The sequence below is a fragment of the Hemitrygon akajei genome, chromosome 12 (assembly GCF_048418815.1).
Source record: "Hemitrygon akajei chromosome 12, sHemAka1.3, whole genome shotgun sequence".
NCBI classification, from domain to species: domain Eukaryota; kingdom Metazoa; phylum Chordata; class Chondrichthyes; order Myliobatiformes; family Dasyatidae; genus Hemitrygon; species Hemitrygon akajei.
In genome coordinates this window covers 5,607,736-5,626,831 of record NC_133135.1, presented here as the reverse complement: position 1 = coordinate 5,626,831, position 19,096 = coordinate 5,607,736, and the positions used below count along the sequence as shown (strand labels likewise).

Sequence of the window (19,096 nt, the reverse complement as noted above, 5' to 3'; positions counted from 1 at the left end):
GAAAAGCTTTTTCACAACATTCACTGCTGCATGTTTGGGTTGGCACAGTGGTTAGTGTAACACTATTACAGCGCCAAAAACCCAGGTTTAACTCCGGCTGGTATATTTCCTCCCATGATCACGTGTTTCCTCTGGGTGCTCAGGTTTCCTCCCACATTCAGAGATGTACGGGTTAGTAGGTTAATTGATCACATGGATGTAAATTGACAGCAAGGGCTCATTGGGCCAGAAAGACCTGTTACCATACTGTATCTCTAAATAAAAATACATGCTGATAATTTGGTATCATGTTAATATTTTGCATTTTTGATTTGAAAGCACAAAAAGCCTTTAAGATGATTGAGGTGTAAAACTAAAAAATAGAACCACAATTACAAATGAATTGTGCTGTTACGTAAATGGTCAAAGTTCAATTCCCACCACTGTCTGTAAGGAGTTTATATGTTCTCCCCGTGACCTGGTTGCTTTCCTTAGGGTATTCTGGTTTCTAAAGATGTACAGTTAGGGTTAGTAAGTTGTTGGCGTTGGAAGCAAGGCAACACTGTGGGCTGGAGCGTCCTCCGACTCTGACAACACATTTTACTGGATGTTTTGAGGTACATGTGACAAATAAGGTTAATCCTCATCTTTTCCGCATGGAAGTAAACACTATAACCTTATTTAAAAGATTATTTGCATAATGATACATATTCCCTGAGGATCATCACCTTGTCATGGTGGAGAGACTTGAGCTCCAGAGATCCTGAGAGTAATGCTATCTGGAGTTTAGCTCCTGGTTGGGATACCCACGGCAGAAAGGTCAAGACGGAGATTTCAAACAAAGAGCAATCTAACCAAAGATCTCAATGGTGGAGCTAGCGGGAGATGATGATGCATCCCAATGGCACTGAAGGATTCCCCAGTCATCTTGCATTCCATATCACTGGACCTTGACCCTGATCTGTCAAGAACTGTGTGATGGCTGCCTGATCAGCCTCCTCATGTTAAACAAAGTCAAGCACAGGCGTTCTCCAGAAATGAAATCCACCCCAAATACGTGCATCTTGAATCGGCATCTACAGCCACCCAAGGACCCACCAACAGACAATCCCTTAGGAATACAACATAATCAACCAAAGTAAGCTCACTACTATACATATATTGAATGGCACAGATATAAAATAGATACAAAATAATGTAGTAGAAATGATCCATGTTTCACCACATTTTAATAGGATGAAAGAAAGTGAATTTGTTAAATATTGGTATCAGTGCACAGCAGTGTGCTCAGATCAGTATATAGTCATATTTACATGTTTAATGATACTTTATCAGTTCAAGGCAACTATACTTCTGTGTAACAGATAATACATACGGGATTATTAAAACACTTGAATAACAATTCAGTAGATAAATTAAAGCCTGAAAACCCTTTACAAAGAATCTTTAAGCTGTGAGGAGTGTTAATTAAAACTAAGATGGCCAAACATGTTCACATTATACACAGTATATACACATTAAAAGCAAGTTGAAACACAAGATAACGTGACATAGCAATGGCAACTTTTATCACATTTATTTGGTCATGTGACTTCATACTTACAGTACGACACGACACATAATGAACGAATGAGTGCCCTAGGACTCTATAAGTACAATGTGATTCATTCCCTAAGCACTTCTGCACATGTTAGTTTGTGAGACTGGGAAATACAAGATGTCTGTAATTTTTAACTCCAGATGTTAAACTTTAATTGACTTTAGGTTATGCAAGTTGGCCTGTTTTCCATCTCAGTTGTAACAGTACCATTTCTGTAAAACTTGTTAGCTCATCACCCCAGTTAGGCTGCATATGTGAAAGAATGAGCAGAATTTTGATTTAAGGGGATGGAGAACTGATAGGAATGCACATTGTGAAAGATGCCACTTCTATACTGATTCAGTGGAACCCTTTTCCAGGGTAGCAGATACAGAGGTCCAAGAGACAATTGTTAGAAATAAGGAGGCAGGAGTGACTATGATACTATGTACAGAACTGCTCAATGTCTGACCCAACTTTGAGGTCAATGTGAAAATGATTCTATACAGGCTCAAATTAAACAAAGAAGTTGCACAATTTATTTTATTTTATTTAGAGGTAGAGCACAGAACAGACCCTTCCACCCTAAAGAGCCGCAACACCCATCAACCCACCTATAATTAACAATAATGTGATAATGTTATCACATTATCAAAGATGTGATAACAGCACATTTGGAAAGCGGTGAAATCATCAGACAAAGTCAGCATGGATTTGTGAAAGGAAAATTATGTCTGACGAATCTTATAGAATTTTTTGAAGATGTAACTAGTAGACTGGATAGGGGAGAGCCAGTGGATGTGGTATATTTGGATTTTCAAAAGGCTTTTAACAAGGTCCCACACAGGAGATTAGTGTACAAACTTAAAGCACACGGTATTGGGGGTATGGTATTGAGGTGGATAGAGAATTGGTTGGTAGACAGGAAGCAAAGACTGGGAATAAACGGGACCTTTTCAGAATGGCAGGCAGTGACTAGTGGGGTACCGCAAGGCTCAGTGCTGGGACCCCAGTTGTTTACAATATATTTTAATGATTTAGACGAGGGAATCAAATGCAGCATCTCCAAGTTTGCAGATGACATGAAGCTGGGCGGCGGTGTTAGCTGTGAGGAGGATGCTAAGAGGATGCAGGGTGACTTGGATAGGTTAGGTGAGTAGGCAAATTCATGGCAGATACAATTTAATGTGGATAAATGTGAGGTTATCCACTTTGGTTGCAAGAACAGGAAAACAGATTATTATCTGAATGGTGGTCGATTAGGAAAAGGGGAGGTGCAACAATACCTGGGTGTTATTGTACACCAGTCATTGAAAGTGGGCATGCAGGTACAGCAGGCGGTGAAAAAAGCAAATGGTATGTTGGCATTCATAGCAAAAGGATTCAAGTACAGGAGCAGGGAGGTTCTACTGCAGTTGTACAAGGCCTTGGTGAGACCGCACCTAGAGCATTGTGTGCAGTTTTGGTCCCCTAATCTGAGGAAAGACATTCTTGCCATAGAGGGAGTACAGAGAAGGTTCACCAGATTGATTCCTGGGATGGCAGGACTTTCATATGAAGAAAGACTGGGTTGACTAGGCTTATACTCGCTGGAATTTAGAAGATTGAGGGGGGATCTTATTGAAACATATAAAATTCTAAAGGGATTGGACAGGCGAGATGAAGGAAGATTGTTTCCGATGTTGGGGAAGTCCAGAACGAGGGGTCACAGTTTAACGATAAAGGGGAAGCCTTTTAGGACCAAGATGAGGAAAAACTTCTTCACACAGAGAGTGGTGAATCTGTGGAACTCTCTGCCACAGGAAACAGTTGAGGCCCGTTCATTGGCTATATTTAAGAGGAAGTTAGATATGGTCCTTGTGGCTAAGGGATCAGGAGGTATGGAGAGAAAGCAGGTACAGGGTTCTGAGTTGGATGATCAGCCATGATCATACTGAATGGCGGTGCAGGCTCGAAGGGTTGAATGGCCTACTCCTGCACCTATTTTCTATGTTTCTATGCCGTAGCCTATTCACAATGACCAATTAATCTATTACCTGGTATGTCTTTGAACTGTGGGAAGAAACTGATGCCCCTGGAGGAAGCCCATGCAGTCACTGAGAGAATATGCAAACTCCTTACAGACAATGCCAGAACTGAACTCCAACTGTCTTGAGCTTTAATAGCATTGCGCTAACCACTATGCTATGTGGCACCCCCTATAAGACTTTTGTGAGGCTTAATTTGGGGTACTGTGTGAACTGCTGGTCACCCACCTGTAGGAAAGATATCAATGAGATTGAAAGAGTACAAAGAAAATCTACAAAAAGTTGTCGGAACCTGAGAACCCGAGTTATAGGGAAAGACTGAAAAGGTTAGGACTTTATTCCCTGGAGCACAGAAAAATGAGGGGAGATTTGATAGAGGTATACAAAATTATAAGAGGTATAGATCGGGTAAATGCAAGCAGGTTTTTTTCCATTCAGATTGGTTGAGACTAGAACTAGAGGTCATGGGTTAAGGGTGAAAGGCAAAATATTTAAGGGGAACTTCTTCACTTAAGAGGGTGGTGAGAGTGTGGAATGAAAGTGGTGAATGCAGCATTGATTACAACATTTAAGAGATGCTTGGATAAAGTATGGAGGGCTGTGGTCCAGTTGTGGTTCAAAGGGATTAATCAGAACAACAGTTTGGCAAGGTTTGGATGGGCTGAAGAGGAGCATAAGAAGACGTTTTGATGGCTCTGGCCCTATACTTACTGGAGTTTAGAAGAATGAGAGGGGAGTCTCATTGAAACCTATTGAATATTGAAAGGCCTAGATGCAGAGAGAAGGTTTTCAATAGTGGGGGAGCCTATGACCAAAGGTCAAAGAGATGAGATGGAATTTCTTTAGCCAGAGAGTGGTGAATCTGTTTAATTCATTGCCACAGACAGCTGTGGAGGCCAAATCATTGGGTATAATTAAAACAAAGGTTGATAGTTCTTGATTAGTAAGGTCATCAAAGGTTACAGGGAGAAAGCAGGAGAATGGGGTTGAGAGGGATAATAAATCAGCCATGATGGAATGGCAGAACAGACTCAATGGACTGAATGGCCTAATTTTGCTCCTAATGGTCTTAATTATTGCCTCATTATAAGAAGGATGTGGAAGCTTTAGAGGGTGCAGAGGAGATTTACCAGGATTAGCGAGCATGTCTTATGAAGATAGGTTGAGATAGCTAGAGCTATTCTCTTTGGAGCGAAGGAGGATGAGAGGTGACTTGATAGAGGTGTACAAGATAGAGGCAAAGACTGAGCTAGAGCATCACTTTACAATGCCAGCAACTGGGGTTCGATTCCTGCTGTTATTTGTAAGGAGTTTGTTTGTTCTCCATGTGACGGCCTGGGTTCCTTCCAGTGCTCTGGTTTCCTCCCACATTCCAATGACATACCAGTTAGTAGGTTAATTGGTCACATGGGTGTAATTGGGCAGCAGAGACTTGTTGGGCCAGAAGGGCCAGCTACCATGTTGTATCTCTAAGTTTTAAAAAATCTGTCATAAGCAAGCATAATGCCATAGCAGGTGTTGAAAAATATTTAGCCACATTATATTAAAAACACTTCCTCACAGCTCTCTTTATCGTGCATTTATATATATATTTATATATACATTTCCCAGGCAGTATATCTAATGGTATTTGGTCTTCTGGTACATGCATCACTATACATGCAAAGCATACTTTATCAAAGCTCCAAGTGGACCACAACCTTGGCGTGGTTTAGAGGTTTGCGTACCTCAATGACCCAGACAGCTATGTTGGCTAGAGTCAGGGCTTTATGCTTTGGCTCTTGGTAGGGTCACCCCATGCCAAAGATGTCAAAGGGTAGAGGCCACACTAAGAGTGGCCCACTAGTCCTCCAGGTTCTGGGGTTCAGCTTGGGGCTAACAACCCTGGCTGATAAAACACCAATGAAGAATCCTTCTACATCTGAGGTCGACGGTATTCCTGAGTCTCCACCCAGGGACTTGCATGGCTGACAGTAGTGAAACCGAGAGGAAGCTACTGACACGATGAAGGAAGCCCTGAACACCACCAGAGATGGAGGACCTTCATTGCTGCCCTAAACGTCAGCGGTATAACGGGCAGTAAGTAACACTTTATCAAAAATATAAAGGGTTAGAAAAATATACCATTTGCTTTGATTTGCCTTTAAATACAGTTACAGAGATGTGTTAATAACAAAGAAAGATAACAGCTTACAATATTTTTCATTACCCAAAAAATGTGCAGGGTATTTTTTTTCTCCCCTGTGCATATAGTTTCTTCATAGCAGCCTTTGTATTACATTGCAAATGAACAGTGACAGGCAGATCTTTAATTGGTAACTATTGCTGTTGAAAAACACTCTGTCTCACTGCAGAAAGATCTGCCAAGCAGCATCTAAACATGAGGATGATCAGAGGTGAGCTTAAAGACGACTCAGGATGCTGAGTGATAATGGCTAGTCTCCTTCAAAAGTCCTTGTCATTCATAAGTGCATCTGCTGATATTCCTACCTGAACACAGTGCTCAGTCTACAGTACCGTAAAATAACATGCCTTTAAGGCACCACATACCCCTTGGGGTCAATCCACTGAATTCTTCCAATATGAAGAAAAAAAAACTTACATGTACAACGGTCCTGGTTCCTTGAAGTTGTCATAGCTGGAGGGGGAGACAGTAGTAGGGATAAGCTCCCATTACCTATTAAATGCTCCCAATGGCATGTGGCTCAAAAAGCCTCTGACAACCAAGTCCAGCTCCTGGCTTTCACATGTGGCTTAGCTACTAAGCCCAGCAGAAGCTTATCTACTGACAGGAGAAGGGGCAAAGATGAACTCCTGGCACCTTAAAACCAGTTGCTCCGAGCAGATGGGGCTCGTCAACCGTGGCTGGCAGCTCATCTAGGAAAAGGAAAACTCTGATCTTAAACCTCCGCTGCCTTACGGCTATACCCACTCATGAGGAAGGCTTCGGGAGCAAACCCAGAGGAAAAATCCAGATCTGGAGTCCCTAAGGCAGTCCTACATTGAGCTCAATGCTGACTGGCAACTCCTGAGTTGCTGCTGGTGCCAAACTGTATCAGTCTCTGCCATTCCTTTGGATTCATCAGTTGCTTGGAGAAGGGGAGCCTGCTGCATGCATAGGCAGCAGCTTGCTCTACATATTGTACTGCCCTAACTTGACTATCAACTGATGATGTAGACAGTTAGGATGCAACATGCATGGTTGACCATGACCATCGGAGGGCCTCAACAAAAACCCTGGAATGCCTAAAATGAGTCAACAGACCCAAGATAACTTACATTACATCTCATACTGAAAGAGCACTCCCATCATAGAAAATGGCTGATACAACTGTTGGCTGGAACTCTCCCTGATTGACAGGGTAGCTTAACAAGTGACATTTAGCTTGTTTTTGCTCAGTTCTCGTTCCAAGTTTCCAATTAGTGTGTCAATGCTTTCTTGAAGATCCTTAAGGTTCACTCGATCTTTCAACGCTGGACTGATTTCCTCCACGTTAACATAAGTCTCGTGTACTTGCTCTTTGGATTCTGGCTCTGCATGTGGTTGCGGTACATGATTTGTCCCATCTGTCGTTAAGTTCTCCTCTTCGCTCCCAGTGTCTTCTGAAGGGACATCATCATAGTCTGCCTCAACACTCTCTTCCTTTGGCCTCAGGAGGTAACTTTCGCCACAACTGCTCCAGTCCCCAGCATAGCGATTGCTAGGACTGTCGAGCCTGACCTGTCTGGAACGCAGCACACTCGGCATCTCGGTATTCGTCAAGTTTAGCATTGTAGGCCGCTGTTTCCTCCTCCTCACACAACTCACTGGCTTGTCCAGTTCGGGAAATCCACCACCTTCCCCGTACTCTTTGGTACCGGCATTTTGCACTAGAAAGAAAAGTATTTGGGAAAATTTTATTAGTATTTCTATAAAATTAAACCAACAAATCCAGCTGCTACTAGACTAGAAAAGCACCTGCCCCATGCACCTCCTTTAAATTTCCAACACTTTCATTAAATGTCAAATCAAGTTTATCGTCTATATACATGTATACCATCAAACAGGACAACGTTTCTCCACACCAGAGTGTAAAGCACAGTAGTATACATAGCATAAAATAACTTAGGAAAGTAAGAATTAAATCTACAAATGATAAACAAAATAAAGTGCATAAATTAAATTTTGTAGAGTACAGAACAAATTAACAGGAGACACTTTGAATGTCTCGCGGGGGTTCAGAAGTCTAATGGCTGCAGAGAAGAAACTGTTTCCCATCCTGACTATTCTTGTTTTTATGCATCAGAGTCTCCTGCCTGATGGTAGACAATCAAAGAGGATGCTGGATGGATGGGTGGGATTCTTGATAATAATAAGGGCCCTGAATACACAACGCTCCTGATAAATGTCCCTGTTGGATGGTAGGGAGACTCCTATGATCCTCTCAGCTATTCTCACAGTCCTTTATAGGGATTTCCAGTCTGATGCTCGGCTGTTCCCATACCAGATGGAGATGCAGCTTGTCAGGACTCTTTCAATGGTGTTCCTGTAAAATACAGTTAAGATGGGGGAGCTTCACTTGTCTCAATCTCCTCAGGAAGTGGAGGCACTGCTGTGCCTTCTTATTCAGGGAGATGATATTGAGGGACCAGGTAAGATCATCTGTGATGTGAACTCCCAGGAACTTCATGCTCTTAACTCTCTCTATGGAGGAGCTATGTATGCACACAAATGCATCAAGCCATAGCACATTAGAGCTCTGTCATTTCATCATGGCTTATTTATTATCCCTCTTCATTCCAAACTCCTGCCTTCTCCCCATAACTTTTGACCTCCAACTAATCAAGAACTTATCAACCTCTGTTTTAAATATACCCAATGACTTGGCCTCCGCAGCTGTCTGTGGCAATGAATTCCACAGATTCACCACCCTCTGGCTAAAGAAATTCTTCCCCATCTCTGTTCTAAATGGATGCCACTCTATTCTGAGGCTATGCCCTCTGGTTCAACACATTTTGACCTGGGAAAGGATATTGGCCTCTCATAATATATAAACCTTTGTTTGGTCTCCCTATAGCTTCTGTCGCTCTAGAGAAAACAATACAAATATGTCTAAGCTCTTCTTATTGCTCATGCCTTCTAAATCAGGCAGCATCATGGTAAATCTTTTCTGTACCTTCTCCAAAGCTCAACATCCTTCCTGTAACAGGGTGACCAGAATTGATGCAATATTCTAAATTCAGCTAAACCAGAGTTTTACGAAGCTCCAACATCACTGCCTGACTGAACTCACACCCTCGACTAATACAAGCAAACATGCCTTCTTTACCACTCACAGGAAGTTCTTGAATTGGACTCCAAGATCCCTCTGAATATCAATGTTGTTAAGGGCCCTGCCATTAAATGTGCACTGTCCCTTGACATTTGATCTCTCAAACTGCAACACCTCACACTTGATATTTGACCTCCAAAACTGGAAAATCTCACACTTGGTTCGATTAAACAAAATATGCAATTTCTCCACCCATGTATCTACAAATGATTATATCCCACCATATATTTTGTAATCTTCTACACTGTGCACAATGCTACAATTCTCTGTACCTGCTCACTCATCCAAGTCATTTCTCTATAAATACATCTATATCACAAACAGATGGAACCCTGATACAAATTTGTAGGATGGAAGAGTTAGATTGATCTTAGAGTAGGTTAAAAGGTTGGCACATAATGGGCCATAGGGTCTGTGCTTTTGCTGCAGTGTTCTATGAATCCCAGAACACTACTCATGAACTTCCAGCCGGAATAAGACACATCAAAGACTGTGCCTCTTCTATAGGCAAGCTATTTTTGAATCCAAATGGCCAAGACACTACAGATACATGCATCTTAATCTTCTGGATGAGCCTCCTGTGAGGGACCATGTTGAATGCCTTGCTAAAATCTATACACACAACATCCACTGCTCTACCTTCATTGATGCCCTGGAAAAACTCAGTCATTAGTACGACCTGACCTGCAGTAATACAACATAAGAGATAACACCTCATACTAAAAGTCTGCTATGAATTCAAACACAGGCCTCAGACTTTAAGGGTAAGCATGGCAACAAACAAAGTTATGAAGGGCTATGGTCCAGGTACAGGTTGATGGGACTAGTGAGAACAATAGTTTGGCATGAACTGGATGGGCTGAAGGGCCTGTTTCTGTGCTGTGGTGTTCTATAACTCTACATCACTCAAAACCACCAAAATAAACATTCCACATGACAGAACAGCCAGCAAAAATATAATGAGCTGTTGCCTTGCAAGATCTCTAATCATTTCAGCAGAAACGCATTCAAATATTTCTCATATCCCTGAATCTAAACAAAACCTGAAAAATCATGCAGTTAGAGTCTTCAGTGTCAGGAATTGGTAAGTTTAATAAAATAAACGGAATACGCTTCACTAGTGGGTGAAGGAATTTCTACTTCCTGAAAATATAAACTTTCTTATGCTCAGGAATTTAGTTCTCAAAAATCAACAAATGCTATTTAAATCTATTCCTTGCCAGGTACTGTACTTGCTAGCAGAGTTTTAGGACCAGACAGCGTATTTCTTGCGAGAATTAGTAAAATTCTCCTTTCCCCAGAACATACTGGTGCAATTCTACACTGGCATCACAGAGAGCATCCTCACATCAGCCATTACTGTCTGGTCTGGTGCAGCATCCTCTCACAATGTACAAAAACTATAGAGAGCTGTCAGGTCATCAGAAAAGGTCAATGTCTGCAGTCTACCATCACTGCAGGACTTGTACGTATCCAGGACAAAGAAGTGGGCAGAAAAAAATCATTGCAGACACTATCCACTCTGCCTTTTCCAAAAGCGCCCTTCTGGAAGGCACTAAAGGGCTATTATTAGAGTAATAGAGCACTGCAACACAGAAACAGGCTCTTTGGCCCATCTAGTCCATGCAAAACTATTAATCTGCCTCGTCCCATCGACCTGCACCCAGCCATAGGCCTCCATACTCCTCACATCCAAGCACCTTTCTAAATTTCACTTAAATGTTGAAATTGAACTTGAATTCACACTTCTGCTGGCAGCTCATTCCACACTCTCACCACCCTCTGAGTGAAGAAGTTTCCCTTAAACAGTTCACCTTTCATCTACTCGTTCTTGACTCATCCAGCCTGAGTGGAAAAAGCCTGCTTGCATTTACCCTATCTATACCACTCATAATTTTCTATACCTCACACTCTCTTAAAAGTCTCTTCCCCAAAGCAGTTAATCTGATCAACCATTCTAGTTGGCCCCCAGCACCCCCTCCCATCTATTACCTCGTCACTGCACTGTAAACATTTTAATCCATTGTTTTTATAATGCTGTTTACATTGTAAATACATGCTGGTATTTAGGTAATTACGCACATTTTATAGTATATTCCTACTTCTAACTTTAGTTTTATGTAAAATGTTGTTGTTTCTTTGCTGCACGCCATGCCCTGGCCAGCACATCACAGCAAATTCCTAATACACATAAAAGTATATGGCATCCAACATTGACCGTTGATCATCCTTATATGGATAATACAGCAGGAATAAATTCCATGCTTTTAAACTGCTTATGGTCATGAAAATATTTGTGAAATAACTTCAGTCCTGGCCAATTTAGCTGCAATTTCAGTTGTATTGGGAAAAGAGGAATGTAGAAGTAGTGTGTATTCCCATAAATGCCAAGAGAAAAATTCCTTCTGGACGTAACTGAACTGCAAGCATTTGCTGAAAATAGTTCTTGAATAAAAGTCATCAGTCAATTTGCCCAGGGCAAAAGTGAGCAAAAATATTGTGAAAATGTGCCCTTTGATTTCTCAGTTAACAAACTGATAAGTGCAGAGGAGACTTAACAGGACGCAGCACGTCATTCTTGTATTGCTATTTTGCATGATTTTCATCGGAGCGGTCTGGCTCTGCAGCCTGTAGTCAACGAATGACACTTCGAAAAATTGAACTGAACTAAACTCAATATTCCTAGACTGCTTCAAGGACTCTGTTGTCTGATGTTTTATATTCTGTGTGTTAATTGCTCATTTTTTGCCTTTTGTGTGATTTGGTCTTCCTTTGGACTTTGGATGTCTGATGTTTTCTTTGAATGGGTTCCATAGTGTTTCTTTGTTTCATGGCTGTCTGTGAGAAGATGAATCTCTCTAGGTTGTATACTACATACATACTTTGATAATAAATGTACTTTGAATTTTAACTTTTGAAAGGTTGACTGACCAGGACTTTTCTCTTTGGAGAGAAAAAGGATGCGAAGTGGTTTGATAGAGGTGTACAAGATGATAAGTGGTTTAAAGTGTTTACGGTGCAGTGCAGTGATGGGGGGGAGGGGTAACTGATAGAGGGGGGATATGGGCTAACTAGAATGGTTGACCAGATTAACCATCTGTGGAAAGGAAGTTTTAAGATTGTGTTAAGTTTTTGTTTTAATAGCCCTATAGCATTCTCCAGAAGGCAGCTTTTGGAACGGGCAGTTTGTAGGGTGTGTAGTGTCTGCAATGATTTTTTCTGCCGCTTCTTTGTCCTGGATACATACAAGTCTTGCAGTGGTGGTAGACTGCAGACAATGACCTTTACTGCCAACATAACAGTTTCGCTGTAGTTTTCGTATATCATGAGAGGATGCTGCACCAGACCAGATAGCGACGGCTGATGTGAGGATGCTTTCTATGTTGGCAGTGTAGAAATGCACCAATATGTTCAGGGGCATAGAGAGTAAACAGTACAATCTTCAACAGCCTGTAGATCAGGGCTTTTCAACCCTTTTTTAATGCTATGGAGCCTTATCATCCATGAAGGGATTCATGGACCCTAGGTTGAGAACGAACCTGTGCTGTACAGCACATATATCTGACATGTGATCCTTTGCGTTAAAGACTAACAAGTCATAACAGAATAAAACTATAAATGTATATACTTTAAATTAACTGACAGGTGCTGGAAAGAATACAATTTTGGCTACATGTTTGGAAAAGTCTTGGTAGCTGTTACTATGATTAATAGCACATTGAGCAATTTAAAACTTGGTGGTTTTACTACTATAAGCATTTGCAGGATCTCTTGTGTTTAAGTTCTTAATGAATTCCACATTGGGAAAAATAATGAGCACAAGAGAATCCACAGATGCTGGAAATCCAGAGAAACGCACACAAAATACTGAATGAACTCAGCAGGTCAGGCAGCATCAATGGAGGGGAATAAATAGTCGAAGTTTCGGGTCAAGACCCTTCATTCGGCCTGGAATGGATGTGCAGGAGAGGAGAGGAGATGAGGGAAAAGGAAAAGGGCTGGAGAAGAAGAAATCTTCTATCACTGAGAGGTGGAATCTGATAGAAGAGGAGAAAGGGAAGGAGGGCATTATTATTATTATTGGAAAAACACTAATTTACTTTAAATCATTATATAGTCTTCTCAACTACAGAACTTGTGGGATATTTTTAATGACAGCATTGAACAAAAGTGATAGAGGAATTAATTCACTGAACTTTGTTGCTTCCATTGGAAAGTATAGTGTTGTTTTAGTTTCGCAGACTACATTGAAAACATAAAAGCTATTTGGCCAGGTGATTCAGGATGTTCCCCTGGGCATGAAACTATCAACACCACCTCTACACCTGAACAATCACTTTGGATTTTACTCTGCTACTGAAAGGATTCAGTAAGGGCTGGCTCTTGAGCACTGTTCTCTCTAAATTGCACGGGTGCACGGCAGCGCAGAAACTGAAATGCCCCCATGCACAGCCTTCGTTGCTGCACAGCTGGAATATTTTTATGGACTATTGTTATTATAAAGTACCGTGCAGTTCTCAGGCAGTGTAAAGATTTCCGGCTTGGAGCAATGGTTGGTTTGTGCGGCTGTAAAGAATATTAGTGGGAACATTGGCCTTGAGTAGACCATAAATAATGGCATGGACAACACTATGTCCACTTTGTACTTAAATGGATTTTTTGTTATTGTGTTTTCTTGTAAAATTGTGTAATAGTTTTCCTTATGAATGCTGCTTATATGATGCTATAAGTCTGTGACCTGTGTACACAAGGACTTGTGTGTATGACAATAAACTTTATTTGAGCTTAATTGCCCTGGGCTGCAAGTTCTAAATGAAAGTAGTTGGAAGCGGGCATTGCAATTCTACAACAGAATATACACTCAGTGACCACTTTAATAGGTACACCTGTACACATGCTTGTTAATGCAAATATCTAATCAGCCAATCATGTGGCAGCAACTCAATGTGTGAAAACATGCAGACATGGTCAAGAGGTCCAGTTGTTGTTCAGACCAAACATCAAAATGGGGAAGAAATGGGATCTAAGTGAATTCAATCATGGAATGAAACATCCAGTGAGTGTCAGCACTGTGGGTAAGCACCCCTAATTAATGAGAGAAGTCAGAGGAGAATGGCCATACTGTTTCAAGCTGACAGGAAGGTGACAGTAAACCAAATAACCATGCATTATAACAGTGGTGTGCAGAAGAGCAACTCTGAATGTATCGAACATTGAAGTGGATGGGCTACAGCAGCAGAAGACCATGAACTGGAGGTACCTAATAAAGTGGCCATTGAAAGTAGATAGATTGAGTCAGTGGTTAGAAATATGGTAAATGGAGTTTAATACACATGAAATGCTGGAGGAAATCGACAGGTCAGGCAGCATCTAAGAAAAGGAATACAGGACCAACATTTTGACTGAGTATGAAGTTTAACATGGTCATTGACTTTGGTAAGGGTGAAATTCAAAAAGCAATTATCCAAATGAAGTGAGACTACAGATGACTAATATTCAAAGGGATTTAGATGTTCCATTTTACAAAAAAAATAGGTAGGTCCAATGTCCAAAGTGATCATTCAAGTGTCAATTACTTCCAGGTCCAGGGGAAAGCCCTGAATCACTTGGCCAAATAGCTTTTAAGTTTTCAGTGTGGTCTTTGAAACTAAATCAACACTCTACATTCTAATGGAAATGACAAAATTCAGGGAATTAGTTGCTCTATCATTTTTGTTCAATGTCGTCATTAAAAAAATCTCACATCAGTTCTGTAGATGACCCAATGTACATTATTATTTTTCCAATAATAATAATGCTCTCCTCCTTCCCTGTCTTCCATGGTCCACTTTCCTGTATCGGATTCCTTCTTCTTCAGCCCTTTACCCTTTCCAGCTACCACCTCCCTGTTCTTCATTCCCCCCTCCCTCACCTTCCTGGCGTCACCTATCATCTGCCAGTTTATACTCCCCGACATCTTCTTATTCTGACTTCTTCCCCCTTCCTTTCCAATCCTGATGAAGGGTCACAGCCCAAAATGTCGATTGTTTATTCTATGGATGCTGCCCAACCTGCTGAATTCCTCCAGCACTTTGTATGTGTTGTTCTGGATTTCCAGCATCCGCAGAATCTCTTGTGTTTACTATTTTTTCCAAAATGGAATTCATTAAAAATTTAATTCGGTACAACTACACAATTAAATATAAATCTTCTCTCACCTGGCCAGAGTTGAAGTAGGTAATGCAATACTTCGATGTGCTTCTTGAAGTCCAACGCACTGGCCAACTCCTCAGAGTCTGTGAAAACCCTATTGCTATGGTTGGAGGCTTCCTGCCGCTGGCTTAGGAGTACAGGCCCAAAACACACTGCCAGGTTCTGGCAGGTCATCTTATTGACCTCGTGGTATGAAGCAACAAGCTTCAGATGATCCAGCAGCATCTTCAATGTTGCCTGTGGTTGAAAAACAAAGGAAAATTGATGAATGATTAATGAAGGAAATCCAATTAAAGATGGTGCTGGTGAGACATGGTGACGTTTTACAGGCAGCAAACAAAAGTACTAACTATTCTATTAACTACACTTTTTCTGGACTCTGATTACTGCAATCTGCAGCCTGTAACTTCCCTTTGGGAGTTGAGCTTTTGAACCATCTATCTGTACGACCCAGCGTTTTTGCAGTATCCTGAAAGATTCAATGAACTGGACTCTTGGGAATACAGGTAGAGCCACCGCAGCCATTGCTGGAGTGGACTTGGGGCTAGCTTGCAGCAGCAGGATCCAGGCCAGAGAGTAAAAATCATTCTGTTGTTTGGCTGATTTAAGTGCCGAGCCCAATTAAAAAGATCAAGGCAACAAGGCAGAGGGCAAAGGACAAATTGGTGTTTAGCTCACTGCTCTGAGGTTTTACTTGCCTCAGCACTGATCTGGCTCCATGGTTGTGGCCTGCAGTCATTGGCACTCGCCTCAGCACTGAACTGACTGTGGACTCACTTTCAGGTACTCGGCAATTCAAGTTCAGTGTGCTATTTGTTACTTGTTTTTGCTTGCATGATTTGTTCAGTTTTGTTCACACACTGGGTATTTGACGGCCTTTGTTGTGTGCGGAGTTTTTAATGGGTTCTATTGTGTTTCTTTGTTTTGTGGCTGCCTGCAAGAAGATATTTTTTTATTTAGTGATGCAGTGCAGAATACGCCCTTCCAGCCCTTCAAGCTGTGGCACCCCAGAAACCCCACACTCCTTAGGAGTTAGTGAAGATTCGGCATGACATCTAAAACTTTGACAACTTTTACGGAAATGCAAATTATGTCATGGAAACACAAATGCCCTTGAACGTAATATCTTACAAAAACTGGTGGACTGCGTCAGTCCATCATGGGTAAAGCCCTCCCCTTCATTGAGAACATCTATACGGAATGTTGCCACAGGAAAGCAGCACCACCATCAGGGACACCAAACACCCAAATCATGCTCTCTTCTCGCTGCTGCCATCAGGAAGAAGGCACAGGAGCCTCAGGACTCACATCTTCAGGTTCAGGAACAGTTATTACCCCTCAATCATCAGGCTTTTTTTCATGATTTAAATTTTATTGAATTCTTTTACAAATTTTCCCCAAACCCTTGAGTCAGTGTTGAAATTATGTAAATTATAGCTTACAAAACATAAAATTATCCATAAAATAAAAACAGATATGGCAGAAATAAATATCAATATAATAATCATGTGTGTCTATTTAGACTAACATAAAAAACTGCCATTCAGCAATATGCTTCACCACTACATTCACCACTATTTCCTCCCCAGGAAGCCTAAATATTTGCCCCATTTTTGTGTATAGATGTCCAATCTATCAAATTGTTTGTAAGATATGTGTAACCTACAGTATAGACTCACTTTCAAGGACTTGTCACGATACGTTCTTGATATTTATTGCTAATCAATTTATTATTATTATTTTATTTCTTTTTTTATTTGAACAGTTTATTGTCTTTTGCACAACAGTTGTCTGCCATGTTGGTGTGCTCTTTCATTGATTCCATTATGGTTCTTGGATTTATTGAGTATGCTCGCAAGAAAAAGTATCTCAGGGTTGTACATGGTGACATACATGTACTTTGACAATAAACTTACTTTGAACTTTGTACCCCAATTAACCCTAACTTAATCACAGGTCAATTTACATGACCATTTAACCTACTCGATACGTCTTTGGACTGTGGGAGGAAACCGGAGGACCTGAAGAAAACCCGCACATTCCACAGGGAGGACACACAGAGACTCCTTACAGAACAGTGCCAGAATTGAACTCTGAGCTCCGGAACACCCCGAGCTGTAATAGCATCATGCCAACTGCTCAACTACCAAATGTATACTATATACCAGAGTACCAAAGATGAATCTCAAGGTTATTTACATTATACATACTTTGATAATAAATGCACTTTAAACTTTGAAATCAGAAGTCACTCATATAACTACATAAACCATAGAACAAACACAGAGCACTCCAACACAGTACAGTCCCTTTGGCCCACACTATCGTGCCATCCATTTAACCCATTCATGATCAATCTAACTCTTCCCTCCTCCATAACCCTTCATTTTTCTATTATCTATGTACCTATCTAAGAGTGTCTTAAATGTCCCTAATGTGTCTGCTTCTACCATTACCTCTGGCAGCGTATTTCACACACCCACCATTTTCTATGCGAAAACCTATCACTGACATCTCTCCTATACTTTCTTCCAATCATTTTAAAATCATGCCCCCTTGTATTTGTCATTTCCGCCCTGGGAAAAAAGTATTCAGCTATGCACCCTATCTATGCCTCTTATTATTTGTATACGTCTCAAGTCACCTCATCCTACTTCACTCCAAAGAGAAAAGCCCTAGTTTGCTCAATCTATCCTGCTTTCTATTCCAAGCAGCATCATGGTAAATCTCTTCTGCACTCTCCAGCTTCTACAAACTCCTCTGATGAGACAACCAGAACCGAACACAAGTGTGCTCTAAACAAATTATTAATAAAAACAGAAGATATAGAAAGCTCCATGACCCCTTGAACTTGCTATACATATGAGATTACAGGTGATCTGATCTTGGCCTCCGCTGTACTTTCCTCTCTGTTTCCCATAATCAAATCACAGTCAATGTGGATTGGAAATATCTCCTCCTCACTGACAATCAATGCTGGTTCACCTCGAAGATGCAGGCTTAGCTCCCTCTACATCCAAGACTGTGTGGCTAGGCACAGCTCAAATACCATCTATAAATTCACTGATGACACAACTGTTGGCAGAATCACAGATGATGACACAAAGGTATACAGGAGTGAGGTAGATCAGCTGGTTGAGTGGTGTCACAACAACAACCTAGCACTCAACATCAGTAAGACCAGGGAATTGATTGTGGACTTTCGGAAGGAGAAATTGAGGGAATACACACCAGTCCTCATCGAGGGATTAGCAATTCCTGGGCGACAACAGCTCGGATGATCGATCCTAGACCAACATATTGGTGCAATTATAAAGAAGGCACGCTAGTGGCTATACTTTATTAGTATGAGGAGATTTGGTATGTCACCAAAGACTTTAGCAGATTTTTACAGATGTACCGTGGGGAGCATTCTGACTTTTGCATCACCCTGTGGTACAGGATCGGAAAATGCTGCAGAAAGTTGTAAACTCAGCTATCTCCATCACGGGCACAACTCTCCGCACCATCAAGGACAACTTCAAAAGGCGTTGCATAATGAAGGTGGCATCCATCATTAAGGACCCCCATCAGCCAGGAAATGCCCTCTTCTCATTGCTACCATCAAGGAGGAGATACAGGAGCCTGAAGACACACACTCAATGTTTCATAAGGTGGCATCCATCATCAAGGTCATGCCATCTTCTTATTACTATTTTCAGGGAGGAGGTAAAGGAGCCTGAAGGCACACACTCAACATTTCAGGAACAGCTTCTTCCTCTCTATCATCAGATTTCTGAATGGTCCGTGAACACATGAACACTACCTCAATATTCTTGCTCTCTTTTTGCACCACTTGTTTGTTTTTTTAATATATTTCTAATTTTAATTTGTAGCTGGTTGGTTATATAGTGGCATCCGCACCAGACTTCAAGGTGAGCAGTCCCGGATTCCAATCGGGCTGGCTCCTTGCCCCCTTTCCTCTGGGTTGAGCATCAAGATAGCAACTCAGCTTCATAAAAAACAAA

At 41.3% G+C, this 19,096-nt stretch overlaps 1 protein-coding gene across 1 annotated transcript in view; it reads right to left on the bottom strand.

The window, feature by feature from the left end:
• Window positions 1-1,191: 1,191 nt before the first annotated feature.
• The window catches only part of syde2 (synapse defective 1, Rho GTPase, homolog 2 (C. elegans)), a 143,254-nt gene continuing 125,349 nt past the window's right edge, over window positions 1,192-19,096 (bottom strand). Inside the window, exons 6-7 of the mRNA XM_073062510.1 lie at window positions 15,095-15,326; window positions 1,192-7,455 (exon numbers count right to left, since the gene is read on the bottom strand). Of these exons, the coding sequence (XP_072918611.1) occupies window positions 6,953-7,455; window positions 15,095-15,326 (735 nt within the window). The 3' untranslated portion in view covers window positions 1,192-6,952. The remainder of the gene's footprint in view (window positions 7,456-15,094; window positions 15,327-19,096) is intronic.